A 24,820-nucleotide genomic window follows, 5' to 3' on the forward strand; every position below is an offset into this window, starting at 1 on the left:
CTACTGTCACGTAAATGATGTCTTTAAATGTTTTTTTTTTTTATCAAATTGAAACCGCTCACACTGCTGCTGCTCACTCAGTAAACAAACGCGCTCAGACCTGCTGGAATAAACGCCGCTATCCTTTTTTTCTGCTGTTGTGCAAACGTTTACCAGCTCATTTTCATTTCTGGATTATTACAATGTCTCCACGAAGAAAATGTTTCTTTGGACGTCAAAAAGAAACACAATTTTTAAGTTTCCAGGCCCTTAAAGGGATATTTCAGGATTTTTGACATAGGGCCTCATTTCCTAGTTATCCACAGTGTTCCAGAGATATTTTTTTGTAATTCATGCATTCCTTATATTTGAAGAGTTTAGTGGCGCTAGGCTTGTGCTAGGGCTGCTCGATTATAGAAAAAATAATAATCACGATTATTTTAGTAATCATTGAAATCACGATTATTCAAACGATTATTTGTTGCCTTAAAAAAATTCATTTTTATTATTATTTTAAAAAACAACTATGGACTACATTTTCTTTGGACAATAAAAGCATTTAAAAAAAAAAAAATGCTCACGTTTCTAAACTAATTCTATAGGGATACCTGCCCCCTGCTGGCCAGCCCTCACACCTGTCCAACAGAGCCGCGCAGCCTGATGACATCATCACGAAGGGAACAGAAACAATCATCTCAGTGGCATGAAATAATCAGAGTTTGCTTTGAGCTCCGTTGAGATCTGCTCCTGAAGAAGGATGTCAAGGCTTCTTAAACAGCTGTTCTCCTTTCAGCACAAGGTGAGCTCTTAACAGTGGCATTATCTCAAGAGTTAGGTATAAAAAATATTAGTGCGATATTATTTACAGTTGTCACTGTGCTGGTATTTCAGCTGAACAGACGCCTCACACAAACCGCGCAGGACGGACTTTTTGCGCTTTTGTTTGTTCTCGACTATGCTATTTTTGTGATTGTTTAGTGTAATAATCGAAATCGTAATCGAATTTCGATTAATTGCACAGCCCTAGCTTGTGATAGGCTAGCACATTTCTATGGTATCAGCTAACCTGCATTAAAAACAGTCTTAAATGTCTGTGTCGATAGAATAATTTTTGGAATATAACTGACCTTGCATCACATGAATGATCGCATTTTGAGGGACTTTTTTCTAGCAGATCACTCCGCCGCTGTGTAGCTTATACAACCACGAAGCTGATGCTGCTCAAATAAGTTATTGTAAATGCAAAATGGTTAAAATTATTCTATCGAGACAGACGTTTATATGGTTAGTCTGGTGTTGTAAGTGATTTGCCTCAGGTGCTCTGTGGAGCGGGTCAGACTGTTTTTAATGCAGGCTAGCTGATACCATAGAAATGTGCTAGCCTTGCATTAGCCTAGCGCCAGGAAACTCTTCAAATATAAGAACTGCATGAATTACAAATAAAAATAGAAAAACACAAATCAGCAACATTCTGGATAACTAGGAAATGAGGCCCTATGTCAACAATCCTGAAATATCCCTTTAAGCACTTGTAAACAAGACGTTTGCTTAAGGGCGGGGCGGAGCCTATTCTTTGAGCTTTGGACCGGAAATGGGTGACTCTTTTCGATTTTCAAGTTGTTTTAGGCCAATATTGCCTCTTGCAACATTTAAAGTGTTAAATAATGTGATGATCGTATAATACGTCTCCTTTAAAAACCTGCTGCTATGCTGTCTGCTGTCTATGTGTTCCGTGCCCATCTGCAACCCTTTTCACTTCTGTTGCTCCTCAAAGGCTGAACACATTTGTGCAGGAACTTGAACACATTTGTTTTGAACACAACCTGTAAACATTTAGGTAAATATAGATTTCACTTCATTTTCTCATGTGAAATAATGCCATGCACTCCTGAGGGTGCCTGCACCCTGCTGGGGAAACGCTGGCTTAGATGGTGTTGGTTCTGAAACAGCAGAGTGGGACAGTACCTCGGTGAGGAAGGTGCACAGCTCCTTGAAGGGCTGCAGCAGGCTCAGGTCTCGGATCTTCTTGATGACCAGCACACTCTGAGGAGGCTTGTTCCAGGTCAGCCTCTGACTGGCCGGGTCCTGGATGTGCCTGCAGAACACAAAGAGTTTACTATCACGGTTTAGTCCTGGCTTAGTCGTGGCTTAGTCCTGGTTCAGTCCTGGTTTAGTCATGGCTTACACAATACAATACAATACCAGCATGGTATCAAAAAACAAGTTGAGTTTCTAGTTAATAGTTACAAGATTGAATCAAAACTAGAAGTCCAGTTGAAAGATTTTTTATATTTTTTTCTAAAGCATTTAGGTTCTACTGGTAGGAAAAAAACAAAAGTATCGAAAAAATATCTTTAGATCCGAGTTTTGATGCTGTTGGTTCGAGGACAGCATCAAAGAAAGTGACTTGGTTATTTCAGCTCAAATAGATGTAAAGTGGAAAGTAGAAAGTGTAAAAGAAAAGATCTTTTATGGAATAGATTCACATTCTTGTTCTGTTTTCGATCAAAAAAGTATTGTTCAGGTATCGGTATCCTAAACCAACAATACCCAGCCCTAGTGCCGGTTTAGTCCTGGTTTAGTTTTAGTTCCCAGACATTTGGGTGGTCTCTGTCTGAACCGGTGCTAATTTTGACGACATATTTTAATTTAGTTTTAGTCTTAGTCTTAGGACGAATATGTCCTTTAATTTTAGTCCAGATTTAGTCAAATAATTCTATTTCAGTCTAGTTTTAGTCGAATATAATTGCATGTAAATTTAGTCGACTAAATTTAAGACGAATTTTGTCTACTTTACATTTATAATATTTATTATAATCAGATGTTATCAAGCTCCTCGGCTTCATGGAGCTTCTCCCACACGAACAAAGCTCAGAGCTGTTCCTCTGGAAGTGCATTTTAATGATTTCAGGCTCTTTCAATTTCAGTTTCAATTTATTATTGGAAAAACCCTTGAGATGACACATCTGGTTTGCGAGGGGGACCAAAACATAAAACAAAAGGAACACATAATTTCACAAATAAATAATACAACACACAACATGTCTTTCAATCTCTCATTAGAAGCTTGGATGATTTTAGTCTCTTCTTTTCATCTGTATTTAGTCCTATTTTCGTCGATGAAAATATCTGGGCATTTTAGTCATAGTTTTAGACTGATAAAAAACTTTGAATTTAGTTTTAGTCGGCCAAAATATTACTTGATATGAATAAACACTGGTCTGAACACCTCAGTCTCAGGTTGTAGTGAGTGTTTGTGCTCTTAACCCTTACACACACTCACACTTATTATCTGCTGGTCACATGACAGTGCACTAATGTATCATTATTCCTATTAAATGGAGGCCATGGATGGGCAGCTCACACTCTGACTGTAGTCAGAGCTACTCAGTAACTCGCAGCATTGACAACATTTCCTGTTCCTCGCCACATTATGGGGAAACTTTGGGTTTGTCAACATTTAAGGAGTGCGCAAGTTTGATGAATGTGATCCTAGATACGGTGCTGCAAGTGCAGTGAGTGATAAAGCTCTCCTACCTTTGGGACGGTGGGTTCATGGTGTGGCCCCAGAGGGCATACTGAGCGGGGCACATAGTCAGGCTCTAGTCTGCATTACTCCCAGTCATTGAAATTTTCCTCTGAGCACCTGTCAGCCCCTGTCTGTTACTCTCTGCTCCTCTCTTCTCCTCTCTTCTCCTGTCTGCCCCTCTGAGCCTGTCTGCTCCTCTCTGCTCCTGTCTTCTCCTGTCTTCTCCTGTCTGCTCCTCTCTTCTCCTGTCTGCTCCTCTCTGCTCCTCTCTGCTCCTGTCTTCTCCTCTCTTCTCCTGTCTGCTCCTCTCTTCTCCTGTCTGCTCCTCTCTGCTCCTCTCTGCTCCTGTCTTCTCCTCTCTTCTCCTGTCTGCTCCTCTCTTCTCCTGTCTGCTCCTCTCTGCTCCTCTCTTCTCCTGTCTTCTCCTCTCTGCTCCTCTGAGCCTGTCCCCTCTCTGGCTCTACTCCTGTGTTCGCACTACTCTGTCACTGCGAGCTGCAGATTAGTGCCGCTCTTACTCAGACATAAGCCGCCGCCCACCACCCTGCTGGACCGGCCCCTTTTACATAAATGACCACAGCCCATTGGACAGCGGAGTATAGTCAAAACAACAGCGATTATGTCACTCGACAGGTAAATCCACCTCCGGACTGAGCCGACGTGTTTGTCAGACACGGCACAAACAAAAGAAATGCTGCATCACACAGTCAACAACACAGACTCATATGTGCACAAGTTCATCTGAGATTCATAGACAGCCAGTGCTGGACTCAGGGCAATACGTCACAAGGCTTGTTTTATTAAGGTCACTAAAGGGAAAACTTTCTCCAAACACGTTTTTTAGATTTTAATTTGGCCCAGGGCGTTCTTAACATTGGCCTGGACACATTATTGTCTCTTTCGCTGAATCAACTTTCCTTCATGGGAACTTAAAAAACTTCATTTCCACTTTAAATAGCACAAACTACATATTTCAGTCTTGTGTTTATTGCTATCCGCAGCCAAGAGTGATTAAGTTTCCCAACACTTTAACTTTATATACAGTATTTTGGCAGTAAAAACTAGATTCTTCAAAGACAAAATAAGTTCTTCAAATTGTCTGACCAAGTGTTTGTATAAAATATAATCTGAATTGAGTTCCTCCCCAAAGACATAGAATTGTGATCATTACATATCTTTATTGAGTATTATTTGAAACGTTCTTGTGTTAACTTTTGTGATGAAACATATCCATTGATTGGCCGTATGATATGACGTTAGCCCACATGATCCAAACGTTCTGCTCGTTCATTTGAAAGAGCTCAGCCTGTGGTCTGCCTGCTCCGGGCTTTGACACAGAACGCTAAGTCACAAATCAATCTTGTAAAAATCTACTCCACTTGTTTGTTTGGCCGTTACAGTGTAGTTCCCGCGGCGTGGGAGTTACAGTATGTCACACCGTGTGACATCACTCCATAATAATAACAACAGGCATCATTGTCAAAACTCTTTTCTAATAAGCTCTTAATAACAACAGTCACTAAAAACATACAAGTCACAGGAAGCACTGCATTAGTCATCAATGCTCACACATTTTGGTCGACTATAAGAAATGAAACATTAAAAGAAGGGACAATGAATATCTGAACTTCCAGCTCACAGTTTTAAAGAGTCTCATATTGTTAAAATTGATGCTTCGTCCTTGTCAATGTGGGAGAGGCTCCGTGAGGCTGTGCAAAATGACTAAATAGGTTTGACAACTACATACATGCCAAAAAAAAAGACATTAATCTTACTCGACTAAATAAAACCTAGGCATAAATTCAACCTGAAGACTGATTACAGCATCACTTGCCTTCATCCAAACATCTCCTCATCGCACCCACACCGAGCCTATAAACTCTGTGGGATTGTGTTGTCAGTGGAGCAGCACAAATGGCATGGGTATTGACAGTGGTCTTAGCTCTGCATTTCCACAGGTAAACAGTATGGAGCACGGAAAGATCAGCTAAATCAGACAAGGACTTACTCGTGGTGAACGTGGCTGGAATTGGGTGTGAATGCTCAACACTTGGTCCAGGTGCTTTTGTTTCTGTCTGATTGAAATGTTGAATTGAAGACTAAAAGTATAAAGAATTCATTGAAATTTGAAAACTAAATTAAATTTAAAAACTTTTGTCATAAGACTATAACTAAAATGAAATTAGTGAGTGACAGTGCAGGATTTTAGAGGCAGTGGTGGTGAAAAAGTCTGGGATCATTCTACACATTAGGACATGAATGAAACATGTAAGGGGAGGAAAAAAACTAATTTTTACATTTTACATTTTTACATTGTACAAATGTATGTGTCCAAAGTTTATTAACCAAATGCCATGTGACATGTACTGAAGTGTTTAGCTTGAAAAGGGCATTAACACAAAATTTAACAAGATGCTGTAACTTTTACTGGAAAACAAAGGAGGGTAGCACAGCGGTTAGTGCTTGTGCTTCACAGCTAGAAGGTCCGGGTTCGATTCCCACCAGGGACGGGGCCTTTCTGTGTGGAGTTTGCATGTTCCTTCCGTATCTGCGTAGGTTTCCTCCGGGTACTCCGGTTTCCCCTACCACTAAAAACATGTACAATAGGCCAGGATGTATGAGAGTGTGTTTGAGAGTGCGCATGGGGGACGACGGATGAAAATTGGCCTAAGGCTACAATCCGGTGTGGCTTGTTCATTAACTTGCACTGTCCCGACCAAATAAAGCATAAAATAAAATAAATAAAGTATGACAAAAATGCCTCCAAACTCAAGTATTGAAAATATTGTGACACTTGACAAAGTATCGATACTTGGTATTGCAGCACAAAGTATTGCGATCCAAGTCCGATCCGATATTTTGTCCCAGCCCTAATATATATATTCGTCCAAATGAACAGAACACTGCTGCACTTCGACAATTCAACAGCATTTGTATAGTAACCAAAATGAAGTTAGTGCCAAAGTATGTGCCCTAATGATTAACCCATAACGAAGCATAATGAAATTACACACGAGACCGGGCCAATACATGGCGTTTAGCTCTGCATCGCACATGCCAGACCGTGCTCCGCGTTAACGACCATTAAAAGCAGAAGTACCAGCCCAGAGAGTGAGAGACAGAGAACAGAGGGGGACTTACATGACGGCCTGTGGGTTCTGGAGCATGCAGGCCTTGGGGCCGAAGGTGGTGACGGGGCTGGGTCCATGGAGCCACTGGGTCCTCCTACAAACACACACACACACACACAGACGACCTTTTATGTCACAGTTACAACACACTCTAAAAATCACATTTCAATTTGGCCTAAATCCAGCATTGAATCGCAGAGCAATGTTGCTTCCTCATGAAGAACAGACCATTCTTTTGACACATCTTGGAATACACTGTCTCCATTTCTGGTTGGTAGTTGATCTGGGAAATCATTAGGAGGAAATATCTGATCTGATTATGCAATGGTGTGTAATGGGCGTGTATCTCTTACACCACGCCAAGTGTTCCTGCAACTGCTGCTTTACAAAGGAAGCATTAATGTGTATAGGGCAGAACAAAGTCCGATAAAGATCAGGCCGATATTTGGGTACTTTTCAATATCGGCTTTTTTTTTTCCACTCTCACCGTTACCATCGGAAGGTGGAGAATACCAAATTTAAGAGACAAATCTTTAGCAAGTGTTGTAAATGAAGGGTTTGATTATGGTAACAGGCATGTGAAACACAGAGACATCATTTTGAAAAAAGACAGAACAAAGCAATGACGTGGTCTTGAAAAGAGGAAGTCTGATCATGTAGATGTAACAAAAACGTGACATGAGGTGCGTTCTAACATTTCGTCCACAACTTGGATTTCTTTGACTTTTGTGACATGTTTCACTTTCTATGTTTTTTGTTTTGTTTGGTTGCAAAAGGTGAAGTCTAAGTAAATAAAAACAGGCTCCTCCAATAAAAGACATAAAGCATGGGACCAGGCGTTATCTGCCCGAGTTACCGTAAGATAAACAAACCAGATGAGCGCATAGGCCTGATTCTGAGAAATATTCTAATATAGAGAACCTAGAACATACATAAACAGGGCTGATGATACCAGTCTGGTATCGAAAGCAGGAACCAAAGAAAAATCTTCTGTTTTCTGGTTCTAGACGATAAATATTTTACTATTGGTATTGCAGTATTTGAAAATGTATCGCTCAGGCATCGATATTGAAAACCAAGTATCATTTAAATGCCAGTATCGAAAAAAACACAGCCCCACACATCAGATATCAAATATGTGTACTTTGCAATGGTGAAAATACTGCCAATTTAAAATTAAAATAAAAAAAATGTCCTGGGGTGCCAGGACATTGTGGCCATTCATCAACTATCGACCACTCCATCCATCTGACCATCCAGGGTTACACGGCCTCATCAGTGAACAAGACTGTTTGAAAATGAGTCTTCATGTATTTCTGAGCCACTGCAGCCGTTTCTGCTCATGAGCTTCAATTAAAGGTTTAGGGGAGTCCGGATAGAAGGTTTATGCACAACCTTGATGTTCGGGAGACTGTAGCAGCTGTTCTCTTAATCTGATGTATTTGTCTGGCAGAAACCGTCCTCATTGTGCCTTTATCTGCACAAACGCATGTGTGCTCTGAATCAGCCACAAATCTCTTAATTGTACCATGATGACGCTTAATCTTTCATGAGATATCGAAGGTTTTCATACCTAGACCAAGGCATTCAACTATTTCACGCTTTTCTTCAGCAGAGAGATCCTTTTTCTTTACCATATTGCTTGAAAATGATGATCTGCTTAATAAAGTGGAACGTCCTTTTTCAGTAGTTTTTTCCTTTAACTGGGCTTAACCTGAAAACTAATCATCCCAGGCGTCTGAGATTAATGTCAGTGATTCAAAGAGCCCTGAGACACAACACCATCCATCCATTGAAAAACTAGTTGGGCGACTTGTGTCATGTGGAAAGCGCTATCACAAATGCTTCCAATATTGCCTTGGTGCCTTAGGCTGTGTACAATTAAAGGACATTCACTTTCTCCTTCATAGAGCTGATGGTCCTCTTCAATGGATGTGTGAAGGAACTGGAACGCGCTGTCGTATTCACCGACCCAGAGCATCACAAACATGCTCAATTGGGGACATGTCACAAACAAAATGTAGCAGTGTTCTGTCCATATCAGCAACCTGAACTCAACTCTATGAAGGGGATGTGTTGCACGTGTGAGGCCATTTTGGCATATAGTGAGCCCTTTGACAACACTGTCAGAAGTAGTTGATGAGGGCATATTGTTAGTAAGTGCAAAGGCGGAGCATGCATTGAAACAGGATTATGTAGTGGGAGTTTATGGAACGCCTGTGCTGAGGCCAAGCGGTCACTGTGGTCCAAATCCTCTTAGCACCATCTGCTGTTTCCAGACGCACCGACACCAGGCAACATGGCTCCTCCCAGCTAACAAAAACAAGCAGCTAGCTAGCACTTCTGCAGCCTGATGCAGCTCGGGAAATCTCCAAGCACGATTTTTGAGAATTCATTGCAACTGTGATGTAATGATTTGCAATTGATGTTTTTAATAACAGGAATAAAACAATTACATACTGAATGTCAGAAGTGGTCTCCCGTGGGCCCAGAGTTAGGACTAAACACGGTGAAGGGTCTTTCAGTAGCAGTGATTATTTACATTTAATTCATTGTATTGCTTTTTAAATATGATAAGATCATCCTTTATTGATCTCACAATGGAGAAATTCACTTGTTACTTTCGACTCAAGAAAAACACTTTGTTGCGCAAAATAGACAGGAAATGTGCAAACAGTTATATAGTAAATAGAGGTATCTTATGTACAATGGGCAATAACAAAAAGCTTAAAGTAAGTAAGAACAATGTGAGTTTCTGTACTTTATATGTTCTGGTGGGAGTGTCTCCACTTGTTTACAACCTCCACAAGAGGCTGTTGTTCTGGTTCTGTACAGCACTTTGAACTGTTTGGTATGGAACATAGTGTGCTCTACCAATAAACTTGATTCGGGTAGGGTTACTCAAGAATTTGAGTAACATTTTGACGAAACTGTACTCATTAGAATAGTTCTATCATGTAGTACTTTTTACTTGAGTAATATTCTAATTAAGTATCTTACACTCAGTTACTCACTGTGACATTTTCTCCAAGTCCTTTTGACTTTGACTTGATTATTTATTTGGGACACTACTTTTTACTTGTGCAAAATTATTTCAAAGTAACTTTACTCTTACTTGAGTGAGGATTTTGGCGACTACATCCCCTCTGCATCTAGTGCAAGGAGCCGCCATTTTGTATTTTATAACTCATGTTTGAGGACGGGAGGGTTTTCCATTTGAAGTTTGCTGGGCGTCCTGAAACACAACATCCACTTGTGCCAACCTGCAGGTTTTCATGGGGACAGAAGTGCTAAAGACGCTATAAAAATTGGACTCATTGAAAATAGAATGGTAATTGCAGCTATTCCTTTGTATGACTTTTGTACTTCCTGTTTTTAAATAATATTTAATGGACTTGCCCTGCCTCTAAGGCAAACCCAGCTGACCCGGTCTGCTGTGAATGTGTCGCATGACTAATATGAAAAGGCTTTAACCTTTCACAGTTACACAATCAAGGGACTTTTAAAGACAGGCCTCATTGTGTGGATACAGTGATGGCCTTTAATTTCAACACTGGTTTTGTAAAATGGAAAAAAAGGTCCAATCCCACTTCCCGCTTCTTGTCATTTCACAGTTCCTTGTGGTAATATGGGCACAGCACTTCCTCCTGAGAAATCACCTCCCACCATTGTTGTGTCAGATCAAAAACCGAAGGCGGGATTGCACCAGGCGCTTTACAAATGTCGCCTGATGCAACCAGCTGATTCCATCAGCAGAACACAACAATGCTTTGTGGAAGGTCGATACCATCAGGCGAGTGACAGCCGAGAAAAGACCCTGACAGTCTCATTTTTTACACTTTTAAGTATTGGGATTATGGTTGAAGTTAAGCTTAATATTTAAAAATAAAAATGTAGCTCATCAGATTTGAAATTAGAGAGAAGACTGCACTGTGATCGGCCGAGTGTTACAGGCTTGCAGCGAATCAGCTGGTTTTCTACTGTGTTATGACTTACTGTTACAAGTGTCATGCTGAATGTGCAGTTTTATCAACCAGCCGGACAAATGTACGACTTTCTTTGTGACTAGGGCCAGACCGATATATCGGGCCGATATGAGGTATTTCACAATATTGGCTGATATCTCCGAAACCCAAAGTGATAAAAACTTCTGGTTTGTTTGTAAACATATTTTACACGTATTACGTTGTAGACTTTTGTTTACAATTTTGGAACAATAAGAATCTACAAGCTTCCTCTGAAGTACCTACTAAACATGGACATACAGGGCCCCCTCCTGTCAGAGTTTAAAACTAACATTAGATGCTTCATGAACAGGATTATAAACAAGACATATCAGTGGTGCATGTCTTGTTTGGCCAATCAAAATCCCCCATAATCGACAACGGCCTTAGAAAAGAGCATTATCAGTGGACCTCTATTAGATATATTTCTATTACTATATCAATAAATGTTTAGCTATAGGCTAATTGAGAGAGAAAAACAATAGAAAAAAACACCAAATTAAATTACTTGAAATATTGGTCTATATATTGGCTATTGGCCAGGCCAAGCTCCTTCATATCAGTATCGATATCCATATCCATATCGGTCGGGCCCTATTTGTGATATAAACAGAAATAAAAACGCAACAGGACTCTCTGAGAAAACAATGGGCTACACTGTGTTCCAAATTATTATGCAAATTGGATTTTTGTGTCAAAAAGGTACAAAAAAATAATAATAATAATGAAACTCATGGATGGTATCGTGTCTTGGGGCTCTATGAATCACTGACATTAATCTCAGAGACCTGGGATGATTAGTTTTCAGGTTAAGCCCAGTTAAGGGAAAAACTACTGAAAAAGGGTGTTCCACTTTATTATGCAGATCATCATTTTCAAGCAATATGGGAAAGAAAAAGGGTCTTTCTGCTGATGAAAAGCGTGAAATAGTTGAATGCCTTGGTCTAGGTATGAAAACCTTCGATATTTCATGAAAGATTAAGCATAATCATCATACAGATAAGAGATTTGTGGATGATTCAGAGCACACTCCGGTTTGTGCAGATAAAGGCACAATGAGGACGGTTTCTGCCAGACAAACACATGGTAAATGGTAAATGGTCTCTACTTATATAGCGCTTTTCCACCTACATTAGGCACTCAAAGCGCTTTACAGCAAGGATCCGCTCACCCATTCATACTCTCATTCATACACCAATGTACGCAGACACTGGGGGCAATGTGGGTGAAGTGTCTTGCCCAAGGACACAACGACAATGTGCACTTTCAGGAGGTGGGATTCGAACCCCTGACCTTCCGATCATGAGACGACCCTCTACCATCTGTGCCACTGTCGCCCCACATCAGATTAAGAGAACAGATGCTACAAAGCAGCATACAGGTATTTGAAGCTGCTGGTTCCTCTGGAGTCTCCCGAACATCAAGGTGTAGGACCCTCCAGAGGCTGCAGTTGTGCATAAACCTTCTATCCGGGCCTCCCCTAAACTGTTAATTGAAGCTGATGAACAGAAACGGCTGCAGTGGCTTAGAAATACATGAGGACTCATTTTCAAACAGTCTTGTTCACTGATGAGGCCGTGTAACCCTGGATGGTCAAATCAATGGAGTAGTGGATGGTTGGTGAATGGCCACAATGTCCCAACAAGGCTGTGACGTCAGTAAGGAGGTAGCGGAGTCATGTTTTGGGCCAGAGTCATGAGTAGAGAGCTGGCCGGCCCCATTAGGCCCTTTTAGGCTCCCTGAAAGTGTGAAAATGACCTTTGAAAAATATGTGGAGTTTCTGACTGACCACTGTCTTCTATGCTACAAAAAGAAGAGCCGTGCTTTCCCTAACAAAATCCTCTTCATGCATGACAACGTACCATGTCATACTGTAAAGAATACCTCTGCATCACAGGCTGCTATGGGCATAAAAGGAGAGAAACTCATGATGTGGACCCCCTCCTCCCCTGACCTCAACCCTATTGAGAACCTTTGGAGCAACAACAAAAAAAACTTCTATGAGGGTGGGAGGCAGTTTTCATCCAAACAGCAGCTCAGGGAGGCTATTCTGACATCCTGCAAAGAAATGCAAGCAGAAACTCTCCAAAAACTCACAAGTTTAATGGATTTAAGAATTTTGAAGCTGCCATCACACAAGGGCTCCTTTGGTAAAATATAACTTGACCTGTTAATATTTTTTTGATTGAAATAGCTTTTGATTTCAGTAAATATGACCTCCTAATGCTACAAATTCAACAAATGACCATTTTCAGTTAATTACAAGCTTTAAAATGTATTGAAACGATGAGTTGCATAATAATTTAGAACAATGGATTTTGAGGTTTTTACTATATTTATTTTTGAAAAAAATACTGTCACTGGGAGATTTTTTCCACCACATTTAAATGATCCTCTGTCAGTTAGAGACTGGAAAATTATGCTGACTCTCATTTGAGTTGACAATTTAGAAAATCTTAGAAAAATGTCATTTGCATAATAATTTGGAACGCAGTGTATATGCTCAGTGACCCCACGTGATTTCCGCCTGGACAGTCAGCCAGAGGCTGTCCTTCCTGTCCGTTATCTCGTCCCATTAAAAATTAGTAGTGTCCCACAGAAATGAAGCAATAGCTTAGATTTGGTAAAGGACAGCGAGTAAAAGTTAAGATGTGACTGGAGCAGGTTAAAAAATATTACATGAGACGTAACGACTTCACTGGAGGAAACCTCCGTGTTCATAACGGTGGATGTTTTTGTCTTGAGGCTAACACGGCTAACAAAATAAAAAATAAAACTAGCGCAAAGTTTAGAACGAGCCTGCGCAAAAAAGAATCGTCCTGTTAGTAGTTTAAATAATATTTACTTGTTTACATGTTATATTATCATTTTTTAACACTAGCCTTTAGCTCTAAGATAAAAGCGAACATGATGTTTGTAATACGTTGCTGTGACTGTCCATCAGTAACTCGTTGTCCTTAACCAGATCCTGAGCTATCTCTGTATGTGTGTGGGAACCTGCTAATTGTGAATGTAAGCGATCAGCGACAGGAAGTACAGCGTCTGGCTGACTGTCCAGGAAGACGTCACGTGGGGAAACTGTGCATATAGCCTATTGACTGACCAGAGACGACCACCACACTGCGTTTCAAGGGGGACCGAGGATTTTTGTTTACAACTGAAAGCTACACGTACTGTACGCTACAAACATGTCACAGAGAGCCATGACATCATACATGCGGCACTGTGCGGCTGTCGGGCTCAGTCTGGGGTTTGGGTCGCTTCAGTGCAGATGTTGCTCTGAGCAGGTGAGACAGAGCACACGAGAGGAATCCTGAGCAGACAAATAGTCTGAGAAAATCTGACTGAACTAAACTAAACATGATTTTGCATGTCCACTTAAATAAAGGACTTTTACCCAGGTATCGGAGTGCCTCGGATTTTTCTCTTTTTTTGCTTAAACTAAACATTATTTCTGAACAGAATCATGACACAAAAATATGTTAAGACATAAAAGTCTCAAAGGACTCATCAATATTATGGCTCAGATTTCATTGTTTCAAATGCAAACTGGAGCATGTTATTTGCATTTTCTCAACTTTAAGTTCATGTTTAAAGAAACAGGCCACCGTTTTTTTCCATACTGAGATCTGTTCTTACCTGAGCTTAGACGAGTTGATGCGTACCTGTCTGGTCTTTACACATGTTCTCAGGCACGCAAAAACACAGAACATGTTGTTAGCATTTAGCCTCGCCCTTCTCCTTTATGGGGCCAAAGGGGGGTGAAGTGAGAAGCGACCAAGCTCTTCCACGTTTTCCCTTATTTAAATACGGCTACGTGAGCAATTACACGATCCAAGTATAGTTACACAAGAATACGTGGAAGAACGATTTTGCCATATTTCGCGGGACGATACCAATACTTTTTATTCTGATACTTTTGATGATGTCATGCATATTTATGAGGGACTGTAGCATTGCTTTCAGTCAATAGAGGCCAATAATAATCAAGAATTCAGTCAGAACAATAGAGGGCAGCATTTGGACCAAACACTCACGCAAATGTATATAAGTAAGTCAGGGATCCTTTATTCACTTATTCAAGAAAGAAGGCGATGAAGCACACGAAAACAAATGTAATTGATGAGTAATATGTAGTATGTGGAAAAAAACATGTTGGTGAAAATGGTGATGCATTGTAGGTCATTTTAGTACAATATATCGATTATTGCAGTATCGGCGTATCGTAAGGGTATTGTTATCGTGAGCTATGTATCACTTATCATATCGACTCGTGAGGTACCCAGAGGTTCCCAACCCTAAATGTCGAAAAAGCTAATGAAGCTAAACCAACGTTTTCCTCACACATATCAAGTTGAAGTTGATGATGAGGTTGACTATCAAAGACCAGGGGTGCCCAAATTTGGCCCGCCGAAACAATTCTGTTGGCCCGCCAGAGAGTGACCTACTTTTGCGCTGTGTGTGGTTAATACTAACTCTCTTCCATTAATTCTCAATGGTAAATATGGATGCAGTACACTTTTTGACCACTAGCGTCAAATTGGGGGCGCTGTTTCACTCCTTTCGCAGAGTTGAGGAAACACTGTTGTGGTGTCTTTGTGTTTATCAATTACAGAGCGTTGTAGCATCAACTTTCACAGTTTTCCAACTTTTATTGCAAAGGTTGTTGACGTCAACAAGAGTATATGTTAAAAAATTGACTTGAATTGATGCTGAACTGACACTTTCAAAATAATCTAAGGTGGCATTTTCTTTGAGTTAACGAATGAGGTAAAGTTACTGTAAGTGCTGTAGATACATGTGTCGTTTGTTTTTTTTTGCACTAAATTGCAACAATTGTTGAATTTGTTGTACTAAAATTCGGCTTTTACTATATACCATTTGTTTTAATATAGCATGTTATTTGCATAGATAGAATCAAATGCAAATGTAGGCTATCGAAAAAATAAAAAGTAAATGAAATAAATATGTATTTTTTGTGCTTGACATCGCCGTGTTTGGCCCGCGATTTTGGCCCTCGGAGACAAAAAGTTTGGGCACCCCTGATCAAAAACCATCACAAAAAGCCTCTAATCAATCCATGGTGCAGGCCCACCTGTACTCGGGGCAGCAGACGGACGAGGTGCTCAGGCTGCGGCTTTTCCTGGTTCTATGGGACACACTCCGGCCGGACACGTCCTCCATGCTGGACACGTCTCCGTCGCAGGGACAGCTGAGGACTGGAGGACAGGGCTCTGAGGTCTCCATGGCCGCGGCGCTGAGGGATCACTGCGGATCAAAGGGAGCAGGGTTAGCTTTCACACGAAGGCTAAATGGTGCTCAAGACTGATGCGCTGGCCATGTTAGAGTCCTGATAACGCGAGGAAGGTCGTCTGTCTTTCTCAGGACATAATATATTACTGCAATGAACACACACAGCACACAGGTCACTTATTACAGATTTCATTTGCAAATCAAGCACGCTAGATTCATGACAACTTCTCTCCGGTTTTCATTTAATAGTGTCTCAATGTTTACCATAAAAGTAGCATTAAACAACACCAGTCTGGTCTTGGAAAAATGTTTACTTTAAAAAATTCAAGTATCAAAAGCAGGCATAAAAAAAATAATTGTATATCTTTAGATTCAAGTTTTGATGCTTTAGTGACTTGGTTGTTTCAGCTCAAATATATTTTTTTTTCTTTTTTGCTCAATGTTTCCCAGTTTTTCCCCAATTTTATTACACTTTTTTTTTCTCATTCTTTATTTTATTTAATATTTTCATGTATTTATTTATGACCCCATTTATTTTGTTTTTCCAATTGTTTTTATTTTTTTATTATTAATATTTTGCTGTATTTTTTTTTCCAATTTTCCCCCACTATGCTGTGGCTAAACATTAGATAATCCACAACTATATCAACATCCTATTAACAAAGTCATTTAATAAACCACAATGAGCAGAGTCTCCTATTAGTTTACACGAGTTCTTGAGCAGAATGGATAATCACAACATGGCTGCCAGAGCTGGATATTGGTCCCATTGGATTACCATGGCGACGTCCACTCGAAGAGTTTTATTATAGATCAGTGTTGACACCATATGGTTAACACACTGGTTTGTCTTGTGTTGCTATGCTGTTGCCGTGCTGGGAAGTCATCTGCATAACCACTGAAACTTTAACCGCTTTTTATAGGTAGTGTCAGCCGCAGATTACACCAGGTCAGACCTAAAACAAAACTATAACACAAATAAAGTCGTTCTGCACATTGAGTAACCAAAAGTGGCAGTCAGGTCTGTCTGGTCAGGTGAATGCTATTAGGACGATGCAAGGCCCTGCTCCTGCGGCTCTTTGACTGTTGGTTGTCAGTCCCCGTCCTGGGATAGCGCCGGTCCAATCTGAAGTCAGTCCTTGTTTAGACTAGGGGTTACAAATGTGGGGGTCAGGAGAGGAGCCAGGATAACATTGTATTATATGTGTGTTAGATTAAAAACAGACAGCAATATAATGTGTTAATAGCAGTCACTTAAAAAAATATGTATTTATCTTTACAGATTTTCTTAGGTTTTCCCACATGAAATAACTATGAGCAAAGAATATTTTCCCGTGGGAGGGTCCTGAGTTGAGGCTGGCGACTCTGGGGGGTCGAGGCTTGAGAAGTTTGGGAACCCCCTATTTAGACTGCAATTTAAAGGAATAGTTCACCATTTTTACATACTGAGATATGTTCTTACCTGAGCTTAGACGAGTTGATGCGTACCTGTCTCAGTCACGCAAAAAGACCAAAGATGATGTTAGCATTTGGCCTCTCCCAATGTATTCCTTTAGCTCCAAACGGGGGTGAAGTTGGAAGCTACCACGCACTTCCACGGGCACAAAGATCAGACAGGTACACATGAACTCGTCTAACCTCAGGTAAGAACATATCACAGTATGGAAGAACGGTGAACTATTCCTTTAAGTCTGGTTACTACACGAATTGTGTAAAAACATGCCAAACAAACGTTAAAATCCAAAGTTCCTCCTTTTTTCTTTCATATTAATAAATGAATAAACTCCAGGACTGTGCTAGAACTACATTCACACTGACTAGAACTACATTCACACTGACTAGAACTACATTCACACTGACTAGAACTACATTCACACTGACTAGGACTACATTTTAAAGGTCTCATTCAGACCTAATTTAACTCTTTTCTGGTAAAGTGAAAACATTCACGAGAATCGAAACAAGAATAAATGAACTCGGACTAAACGGGACTAAAGCAGGACTAAAGCAGGATAAACATTTACACTGCTGATACACTTTTGGGTCAATAACAGACAGTGTGCTGACCCCGGGGACAGGCTTAGCTCGCGCTGCTAGCTTGTTCCAGCTGACTTTATGCTGTAATGTTTCCCTGCTCTCCGACACTAACATGGAGCACATTAGCAACATTAGCAGCGCTAATCCCAGCTAGCTGGGACACGGCTACGACAGAAGGACAGGCGGTCTTATAGTTACCGGGTTCGGGGGAGCGCTGGTCGCTACAGCCGCTCGGACATGGACAATGTGAGCATTATTTCATTGTTTGGGGCCTGATTTGGACAGGCTTCATGTCCCTCCAACTGTCAACAGTCAGCCCAACAGTCAGCCCAGGGTTTCCTCATACTCCGCGGCCAATGACAGGCGCGTACGGACCTACGTCACCGGGAGGATCACCCACACGCACGGCAGAGGGGAAATGCCATTACAAAGCATTTCATAAGATTCAAACCATAGACTGTACAAAGATGATAGTAATAATAGACAGCGTCTGCTCATTCCTCCCCGTTTACGTTAATAATTACGCTCGAGAGGGAATCTATGTTGAATTTTTACAGACTCCGACATCCCAGCGCCAATCGAGCATGTTCCTAAAAGGGGCATAGGGGCGGGGCCTTCACTGTGGACTCGGCCCTCGCAGGGCGTGTAGCTCGGTCGTAGCCGCGCCCATTGAGGCCCCCGCGCCCTTAGCTCTGACTCTAACGGCCTGTCAATCAAAGTCACCCGCCCATTTTCTCATATCTGTTAACATGGGGCTGGAGAAGTCCACATAAACGGTGCAGTGTTGACATGTTAGTGCACATGTTGGTGACATGCCATTTAACACAAATCAATCTACTAAACATCAGATTTGAGCGGAGAATATTTTCCCTCCTTCTCCGTTTAAATGAGCGGGCTTTGCCCTCGACCGGAAGTGTCAACACAAGGGACGTGCCAAGACAAAGCAAAAGGTGGGAATGATGTGTCATTTTATGGGTGTGACGCCATGTGAGGTATTGTGATGGTGATGACTCAATAGTAATTCTGTTTTCGTCCCCTAGGACTACAGTTGGAAATTAGCATGAACAAGCTACAGTCTGGTACAATGGCCGCTGGCTGCTCTGCTTTTTGGCCACAACACTAGGGGCCGCCATTGCTGTAGTACCTCCATATCGCCGCTGGCCCCCCATAGGCTATATGCACAGTTTCCCCACGTGACGTCTTCCTGGACAGTCAGCCAGACGCAGCACTTCCTGTCGCTGGTCGTTTACGTTCACAATTAGCAGGTTCCCACACAAAAATAGCGATAGCTCAGGATCTGGTTAAGGACAACGAGTTCCTGATGGACAGTCACAGCAACGTATTACAAACATCATGTTCACTGTGAATCCAGCACCCAAAGGAAACGCCAGCTGTCGTAAAGTAGGAGCTTTTATCTTAGAGCTAAAGGCTAGTGTTGAAAAATGATAATATAACATGTAAACAAGTAAATATTATTTAAACTACTAACAGGACGATTCTTTTTTGCGCAGGCTCGTTCTAAACTTTGCGCTAGTTTTATTTTTTATTTTGTTGGCCGCGTTAGCTTCAAGACAAAAACATCCACCGTTATGAACACGGAGGTTTCCTCCAGTGAAGTCGTTGCGTCTCACGTAATATTTTTTAACCTGCTCCAGCCACATCCGAACTTTTACTCGCTGTCCTTTACCAAATCTTAAGCTATTGCTTCATTTCTGTGGGACCTGCTAATTTTTAATGGGAAGAGATAACAGACAGGAAGGACAGCCTCTGGCTGACTGTCCAGGCGGAAATCACGTGGGGTCACTGTGCATATAGCCCATTGAAAAGCATGTGACTTTAGACACGTTAAAAACAACTTTATAGTCTGGTCTCAATTTTTTAGGAGCTATTTACAGCTAGATATTCCTCCAGTGATAACGCTGGGTTAGTTACAATTAAGGGGACCAGGCTGGTAAGAAGAATTTTAGAAATCTCGTACTTAATGAGGGTCGGACTGTTAGCATTGGAGCGTCGCGAGCTACACGTCACGCAAGGGCCGGGTCTACAGTGAAGATCCCGCTCCTATGCCCTTTTTCGGAACATGCTTCGTCAGAGCTGGGGAGGGGGAGTCTGTAATTCCGCCATAATTTCCCTCACGAGCGTGGTCATTATGGTAAACGGGGAGGAGTGAGGAGAAGCTGTCCATTATATATACAGTCTATGGTCTGGTAGCATCTTTGCTCACGAGCATAATACTGTACATTGTCCTGATAAATAAAGAAATGGAATGAAATTAAATGAAATAACTGTATGAAAACCCGCCTGGTTTCTTAAATTGTGCCTATACCTAATATCTAGCTGTAGAAAGTTTAACAAAAGTAGAAACCAGACTTTACAGTTGTTTTAAACATGTGAAAAGAGCAACGCTTTCTAGTGTAAAGCTAGCTTTTTCTGCAGCTGTGTCGTGAAGTAATGTAGGCGTGTCGTGAAGTCATATAGGCGTTTTGTGAAGTCATGTAGGCGTTTTGTGAAGTCATGTAGGCGTATCGTGAAGTCATGTAGGCGTGTCGTGAAGTCATATAGGTGTGTCGTGAAGTCATATAGACGTGTCGTGAAGTCATATGGGCGTGTCGTGAAGTCGTGTAGGCGTGTCGTGAAGTCATATAGGTGTGTCGTGAAGTCATATAGACGTGTCGTGAAGTCATATGGGCGTGTCGTGAAGTCATGTAGGCGTGTCGTGAAGTCATATAGGTGTGTCGTGAAGTCATATAGACGTGTCGTGAAGTCATATGGGCGTGTCGTGAAGTCGTGTAGGCGTGTCGTGAAGTCATATAGGCGTGTTGTGAAGTCATGTAGGCGTGTTGTGAAGTCATGTAGGCGTGTTGTGAAGTAATGTAGGCATGTTGTGTAGGCGTGTCGTGAAGTCATATAGGCGTGCTGTGAAGTCATGTAGGCGTGTTGTGTAAGCATGTCGTGAAGTCATATAGGCGTGTCGTGAAGTCATGTAGGCATGTTGTGTAGGCGTGTCGTGAAGTAATGTAGGCGTGTCGTTAAGTCATGTAGGCGTGTCGTGAAGTAATGAACAGAATCCATACCAGAAATCGGTGTAGTAACGTCACTTCACGACACGACTCTTGCAGGCTGCAGACAGAGTGGCGCCCCCTGGGTCCCAGTCACGAAACTGTGCTACCTGCGGCCATTGATTCAAACTGGCGTTAAATCTAAATTTATTGGAAAATTGGGAAATTTCTCAACAGCTTTTACTGCATAAATTCATAAAAAAACACTAAAAATAGTAGCCAAATACAAATTCAAATTCAAATACAAATTCAGTTGCAGTCTTGGCTGATATTGACCACTTTTATACTGCTCAAAAGTTTCCCGTTTTGTCCAATTCTCCTTCCTCTGTTTGAAGAAACAGAGCGTGTTTCAGAAATAATATGCACTTGTGGCATTAAAGCAGTACTAAGTAACTCATGCCCCTAGAGGCCATAAGGCGCTACTGCAGGCGTAGCAAGTTGTGCTTTTTTACTCATTAATTGTCCGTGAGAGTAAATACTACGCTGACAGAAAAGACTAAGGGACAGATGGATATTGTGCATCCTATTACAATATGGAGATCATTTTTCACTCACACTTGGCTGTAAATACTGTTTAAGTGGTGCTAGCCCGCAGTTAGCTTTGCCCCTTAGCCTGTTAGCGAAGTTGCAAGTGTGGTTTTCTGGCCATAGACACCAGGGGAAGATGAAAGACCCCCCAATCATCTTTTTAACACTTGTATTACCCCCAGAGGGACAACGGAAAGGATTTATTGAGGTAAAAAAGTTACTTAGTACTGCTTTAAATATAGTATTTGGGCATTGTTTTTTGGCAGTCCCTTTTTTCCTGAAGTCCACTGCTCATCATTTGAGAAACTTGGTAATACAGGCTTGTAAAGCACAAGGGCAAAAAAGAAAAAGATTATTACCTGTTTTGTGTCATTAAACTCAGCAGTCAGCAGAGGTCGCCATACTCCACCTAAGTGATTTCTTCCTCGCCCTGAAGAGAAAACTCGACTCCAAAAAAATACAAATACATAAATACACAAAAATACACCTAAAAATACAAAATACAAAAATACATTGATCCTGAAGCATCACAGGGACCACCGTGATGGAAAGCAAAGGTGCCAAGCTAACCCCGCATACAGTCGCTGGGTCACGGAAAGGTCAAATACACACCATTAGAGGTTATGCAGATTCTATTTCTATTGAAATCTAAATAGAAATGTTCAAATGGCAAATTGAGTGACAAATCAAAGAACACAAGAATAACATTGCACACCCGTTTGTCAAGTGTGACATCACATACAATAATAAGCTCCTTCCAGGTCCAAACAAACAAACAAACACAGCCAAAAAACACAATTTTATATATATAACATATATATATAATATTTAAAATAGGCCTTCATTGTGTATGGACAAATAATGTGATAGTTGATGTAAGGGGGAGCAACTTAGTTCTTTTATTGTGTAATGTGGAGCTTTTTAGTTGTCATGGCAATGTGAAAACAGGAAGCGACCTCCCTCTCTCCTGGTACAGCTTAATTTTTTACCTTCTCTGTGAACTGCATTTGTGGTTCCTGTTCCACATCGTTTTTCTGGACACTTTGGTGCATCTTTGCTGTGTTTTTGTAATTTGTTAGTGATTTTTATTTTTGTGAGAATCCAAAATGGTCCTGAAAAGGAGCTTTTTTAAAGGTCAACAAATGCCATCTTATCAGCTAAACCCATTTGAGACCGACACATTTCTTCTCCTGAGACACTGAAGAGGCACCGAGAGCCCCCACACCTGCAGCACAGAGGAGGCGCCACAAGAGGAGCTACAGGAAACAAGGAAGAGACGAACGAGGAGATGGTGAATAGAAAGACTGTTGTGGAGTGGAGGGAGCTGCCTGCAGGAGGAGTAGGTGGAGCTGACCAGTGCAGGACACCATGCTCTGAAACAGGGACAAACCCAGGAGGCGCTGCACCGTTTCAGAGGATCAGAGGAGACAGGGGGCAGCCAGACCGTTTTCTTCCGAGTGCTGCAGTTTCCCCGACCTCCGAGGTCATGCTGGTCAGGTTGACCCATGTGGCAGCGTGGCTCAGGACTAACACCTGAACACTATATCATTGTACGTTAAGCACTCACTGCTGCTTTGTTTACTTTAGTGTGAGACAAATGTCCAATATTAAGCTAGCAAAAAGTTTAGCTTTTGAGATGCTCAGTGACTAATGTCCATTTTTATTTGATCACTTTCCCACATACTGTATACAGCACAAGAACACAAACCAACTGAAGACAATGACATCACATCTCAGGAAAACAAGTTCCCCCGTTCACATGAATGCAGGAAAAAAGTACCTTTAAACTCTATTTACTTAAAATACTCTGAGTGAAATACTTAATTGTACCTGACCGGACAATTCATCAGTGACTCATGAATACAGCTTGAAAACAGAATCAACATGGATTAAAGAGTGATCAGATGTCTTACACAGAGTGTTGATGATTCAAAGTATTATTACCAAAGTACAAGTACCAAAGTATTTCAGATAATCCCTCCAGTCCGTGTGAGTGAATAATAGTACTCACCTCTGGCTCTTGCTGTGCAGACAGTGATGATGTGAGCGGCCGCCGGCGGTCACAGGCGCAGCCTGGCACTGGCTGCCACTATTCCATCAGCTAGCCCCAGGACAGCTGTGGCTACGCTCATGTCTCATTAAAATGAACAATGAAGTCAAGTTAAACATTTTCATGCTGAAGGCCGTGGAAAGTGTCACAAATTCAGATTTGTTTAATTGTATTTAAGCTCCCCGGTAAGGTCTATTCCGGGGTGCTGGAGAGGAGGATCCGGCCGATGGTTGAACCTCGGATCCAGGAGGAACAATGCGGTTTTCGTCCTGGTCGTGGCACACTGGACCAACTCTATACCCTTCATCGGGTACTCGAGGGTTCGTGGGAGTTCGCCCAACCAGTCCACATGTGTTTTGTGGATCTGGAGAAAGCGTTCGACCGCGTCCCTCGTGGTGCCCTGTGGGGGGTGCTCCGGGAGTATGGGGTCCGGGGCCCTCTGCTAAGGGCTGTCCGTTCCCTGTATGACCGCAGCAGGAGCTTGGTTCGCATTGCCGGCAGTAAGTCAGACCTGTTCCCGGTGCGTGTTGGTCTCCGCCAGGGCTGCCCTTTGTCACCGGTTCTGTTCATTACTTTTATGGACAGAATTTCTAGGCGCAGCCAGGGGCCGGAGGGTGTCCGGTTTGGGAGCCTCAGAGTCTCATCTCTGCTGTTTGCGGACGATGTTGTTCTGATGGCTTCAACGAACCAGGACCTTCAGCACGCACTGGGGCGGTTTGCAGCCGAGTGTGTAGCGGCCGGGATGAGGATCAGCACTTCCAAATCTGAGGCCATGGTTCTCCACCGGAAAAAGGTGGCTTCCCCTCTGCGGGTCGGTGGGGAGTCCTTGCCTCAAGTGGAGGAGTTCAAGTATCTCGGGGTCTTGTTCACGAGTGAGGGACGGATGGAGCGTGAGATCGATAGACGGATCAGTGCGGCGTCAGCAGTGATGCGGTCGCTGTATCGGTCTGTCGTGGTGAAGAGGGAGCAGAGTCGGAGGGCAAAGCTCTCGATTTACCGATCGATCTACGTTCCCACCCTCACCTATAGTCATGAGATTTGGGTCATGACCGAAAGGACAAGATCGCGAATACAAGCGGCCGAAATGAGTTTCCTTCGCAGGGTGGCTGGGCGCACCCTCCGAGATCGGGTGAGGAGCTCAGTTACCCGGGAGGAGCTCGGAGTAGAGTCGCTGCTCCTTCACGTCAAAAGGAGCCAGCTGAGGTGGCTCGGGCATCTGTTCCGGATGCCTCCTGGTCGCCTCTCGCGGG

At 42.1% G+C, this 24,820-nt stretch overlaps 1 protein-coding gene and 1 long non-coding RNA gene across 2 annotated transcripts in view; one reads left to right on the forward strand and one right to left on the reverse strand.

Moving 5' to 3' along the window:
* LOC306964190 overlaps nt 1-6,198 on the forward strand; it is a 121,942-nt gene extending 115,744 nt beyond the window's left edge. The window contains exon 3 of the long non-coding RNA XR_013792961.1: nt 6,131-6,198. This is a non-coding gene — a long non-coding RNA (uncharacterized lncRNA). The remainder of the gene's footprint in view (nt 1-6,130) is intronic.
* Nucleotides 1-18,278, reverse strand: part of nadka (NAD kinase a) — a 30,357-nt gene extending 12,079 nt beyond the window's left edge. The window contains exons 1-4 of the mRNA XM_079558129.1: nt 18,132-18,278; nt 15,739-15,911; nt 6,650-6,733; nt 1,945-2,074 (exon numbers count right to left, since the gene is read on the reverse strand). Of these exons, the coding sequence (XP_079414255.1) occupies nt 1,945-2,074; nt 6,650-6,733; nt 15,739-15,890 (366 nt within the window). The 5' untranslated portion in view covers nt 15,891-15,911; nt 18,132-18,278. The remainder of the gene's footprint in view (nt 1-1,944; nt 2,075-6,649; nt 6,734-15,738; nt 15,912-18,131) is intronic.
* Between the last annotated feature and the right edge of the window lie 6,542 nt (nt 18,279-24,820).

The sequence above is a fragment of the Gobius niger genome (assembly GCF_951799975.1).
Source record: "Gobius niger genome assembly, chromosome: 6".
Lineage (NCBI taxonomy): Eukaryota > Metazoa > Chordata > Actinopteri > Gobiiformes > Gobiidae > Gobius > Gobius niger.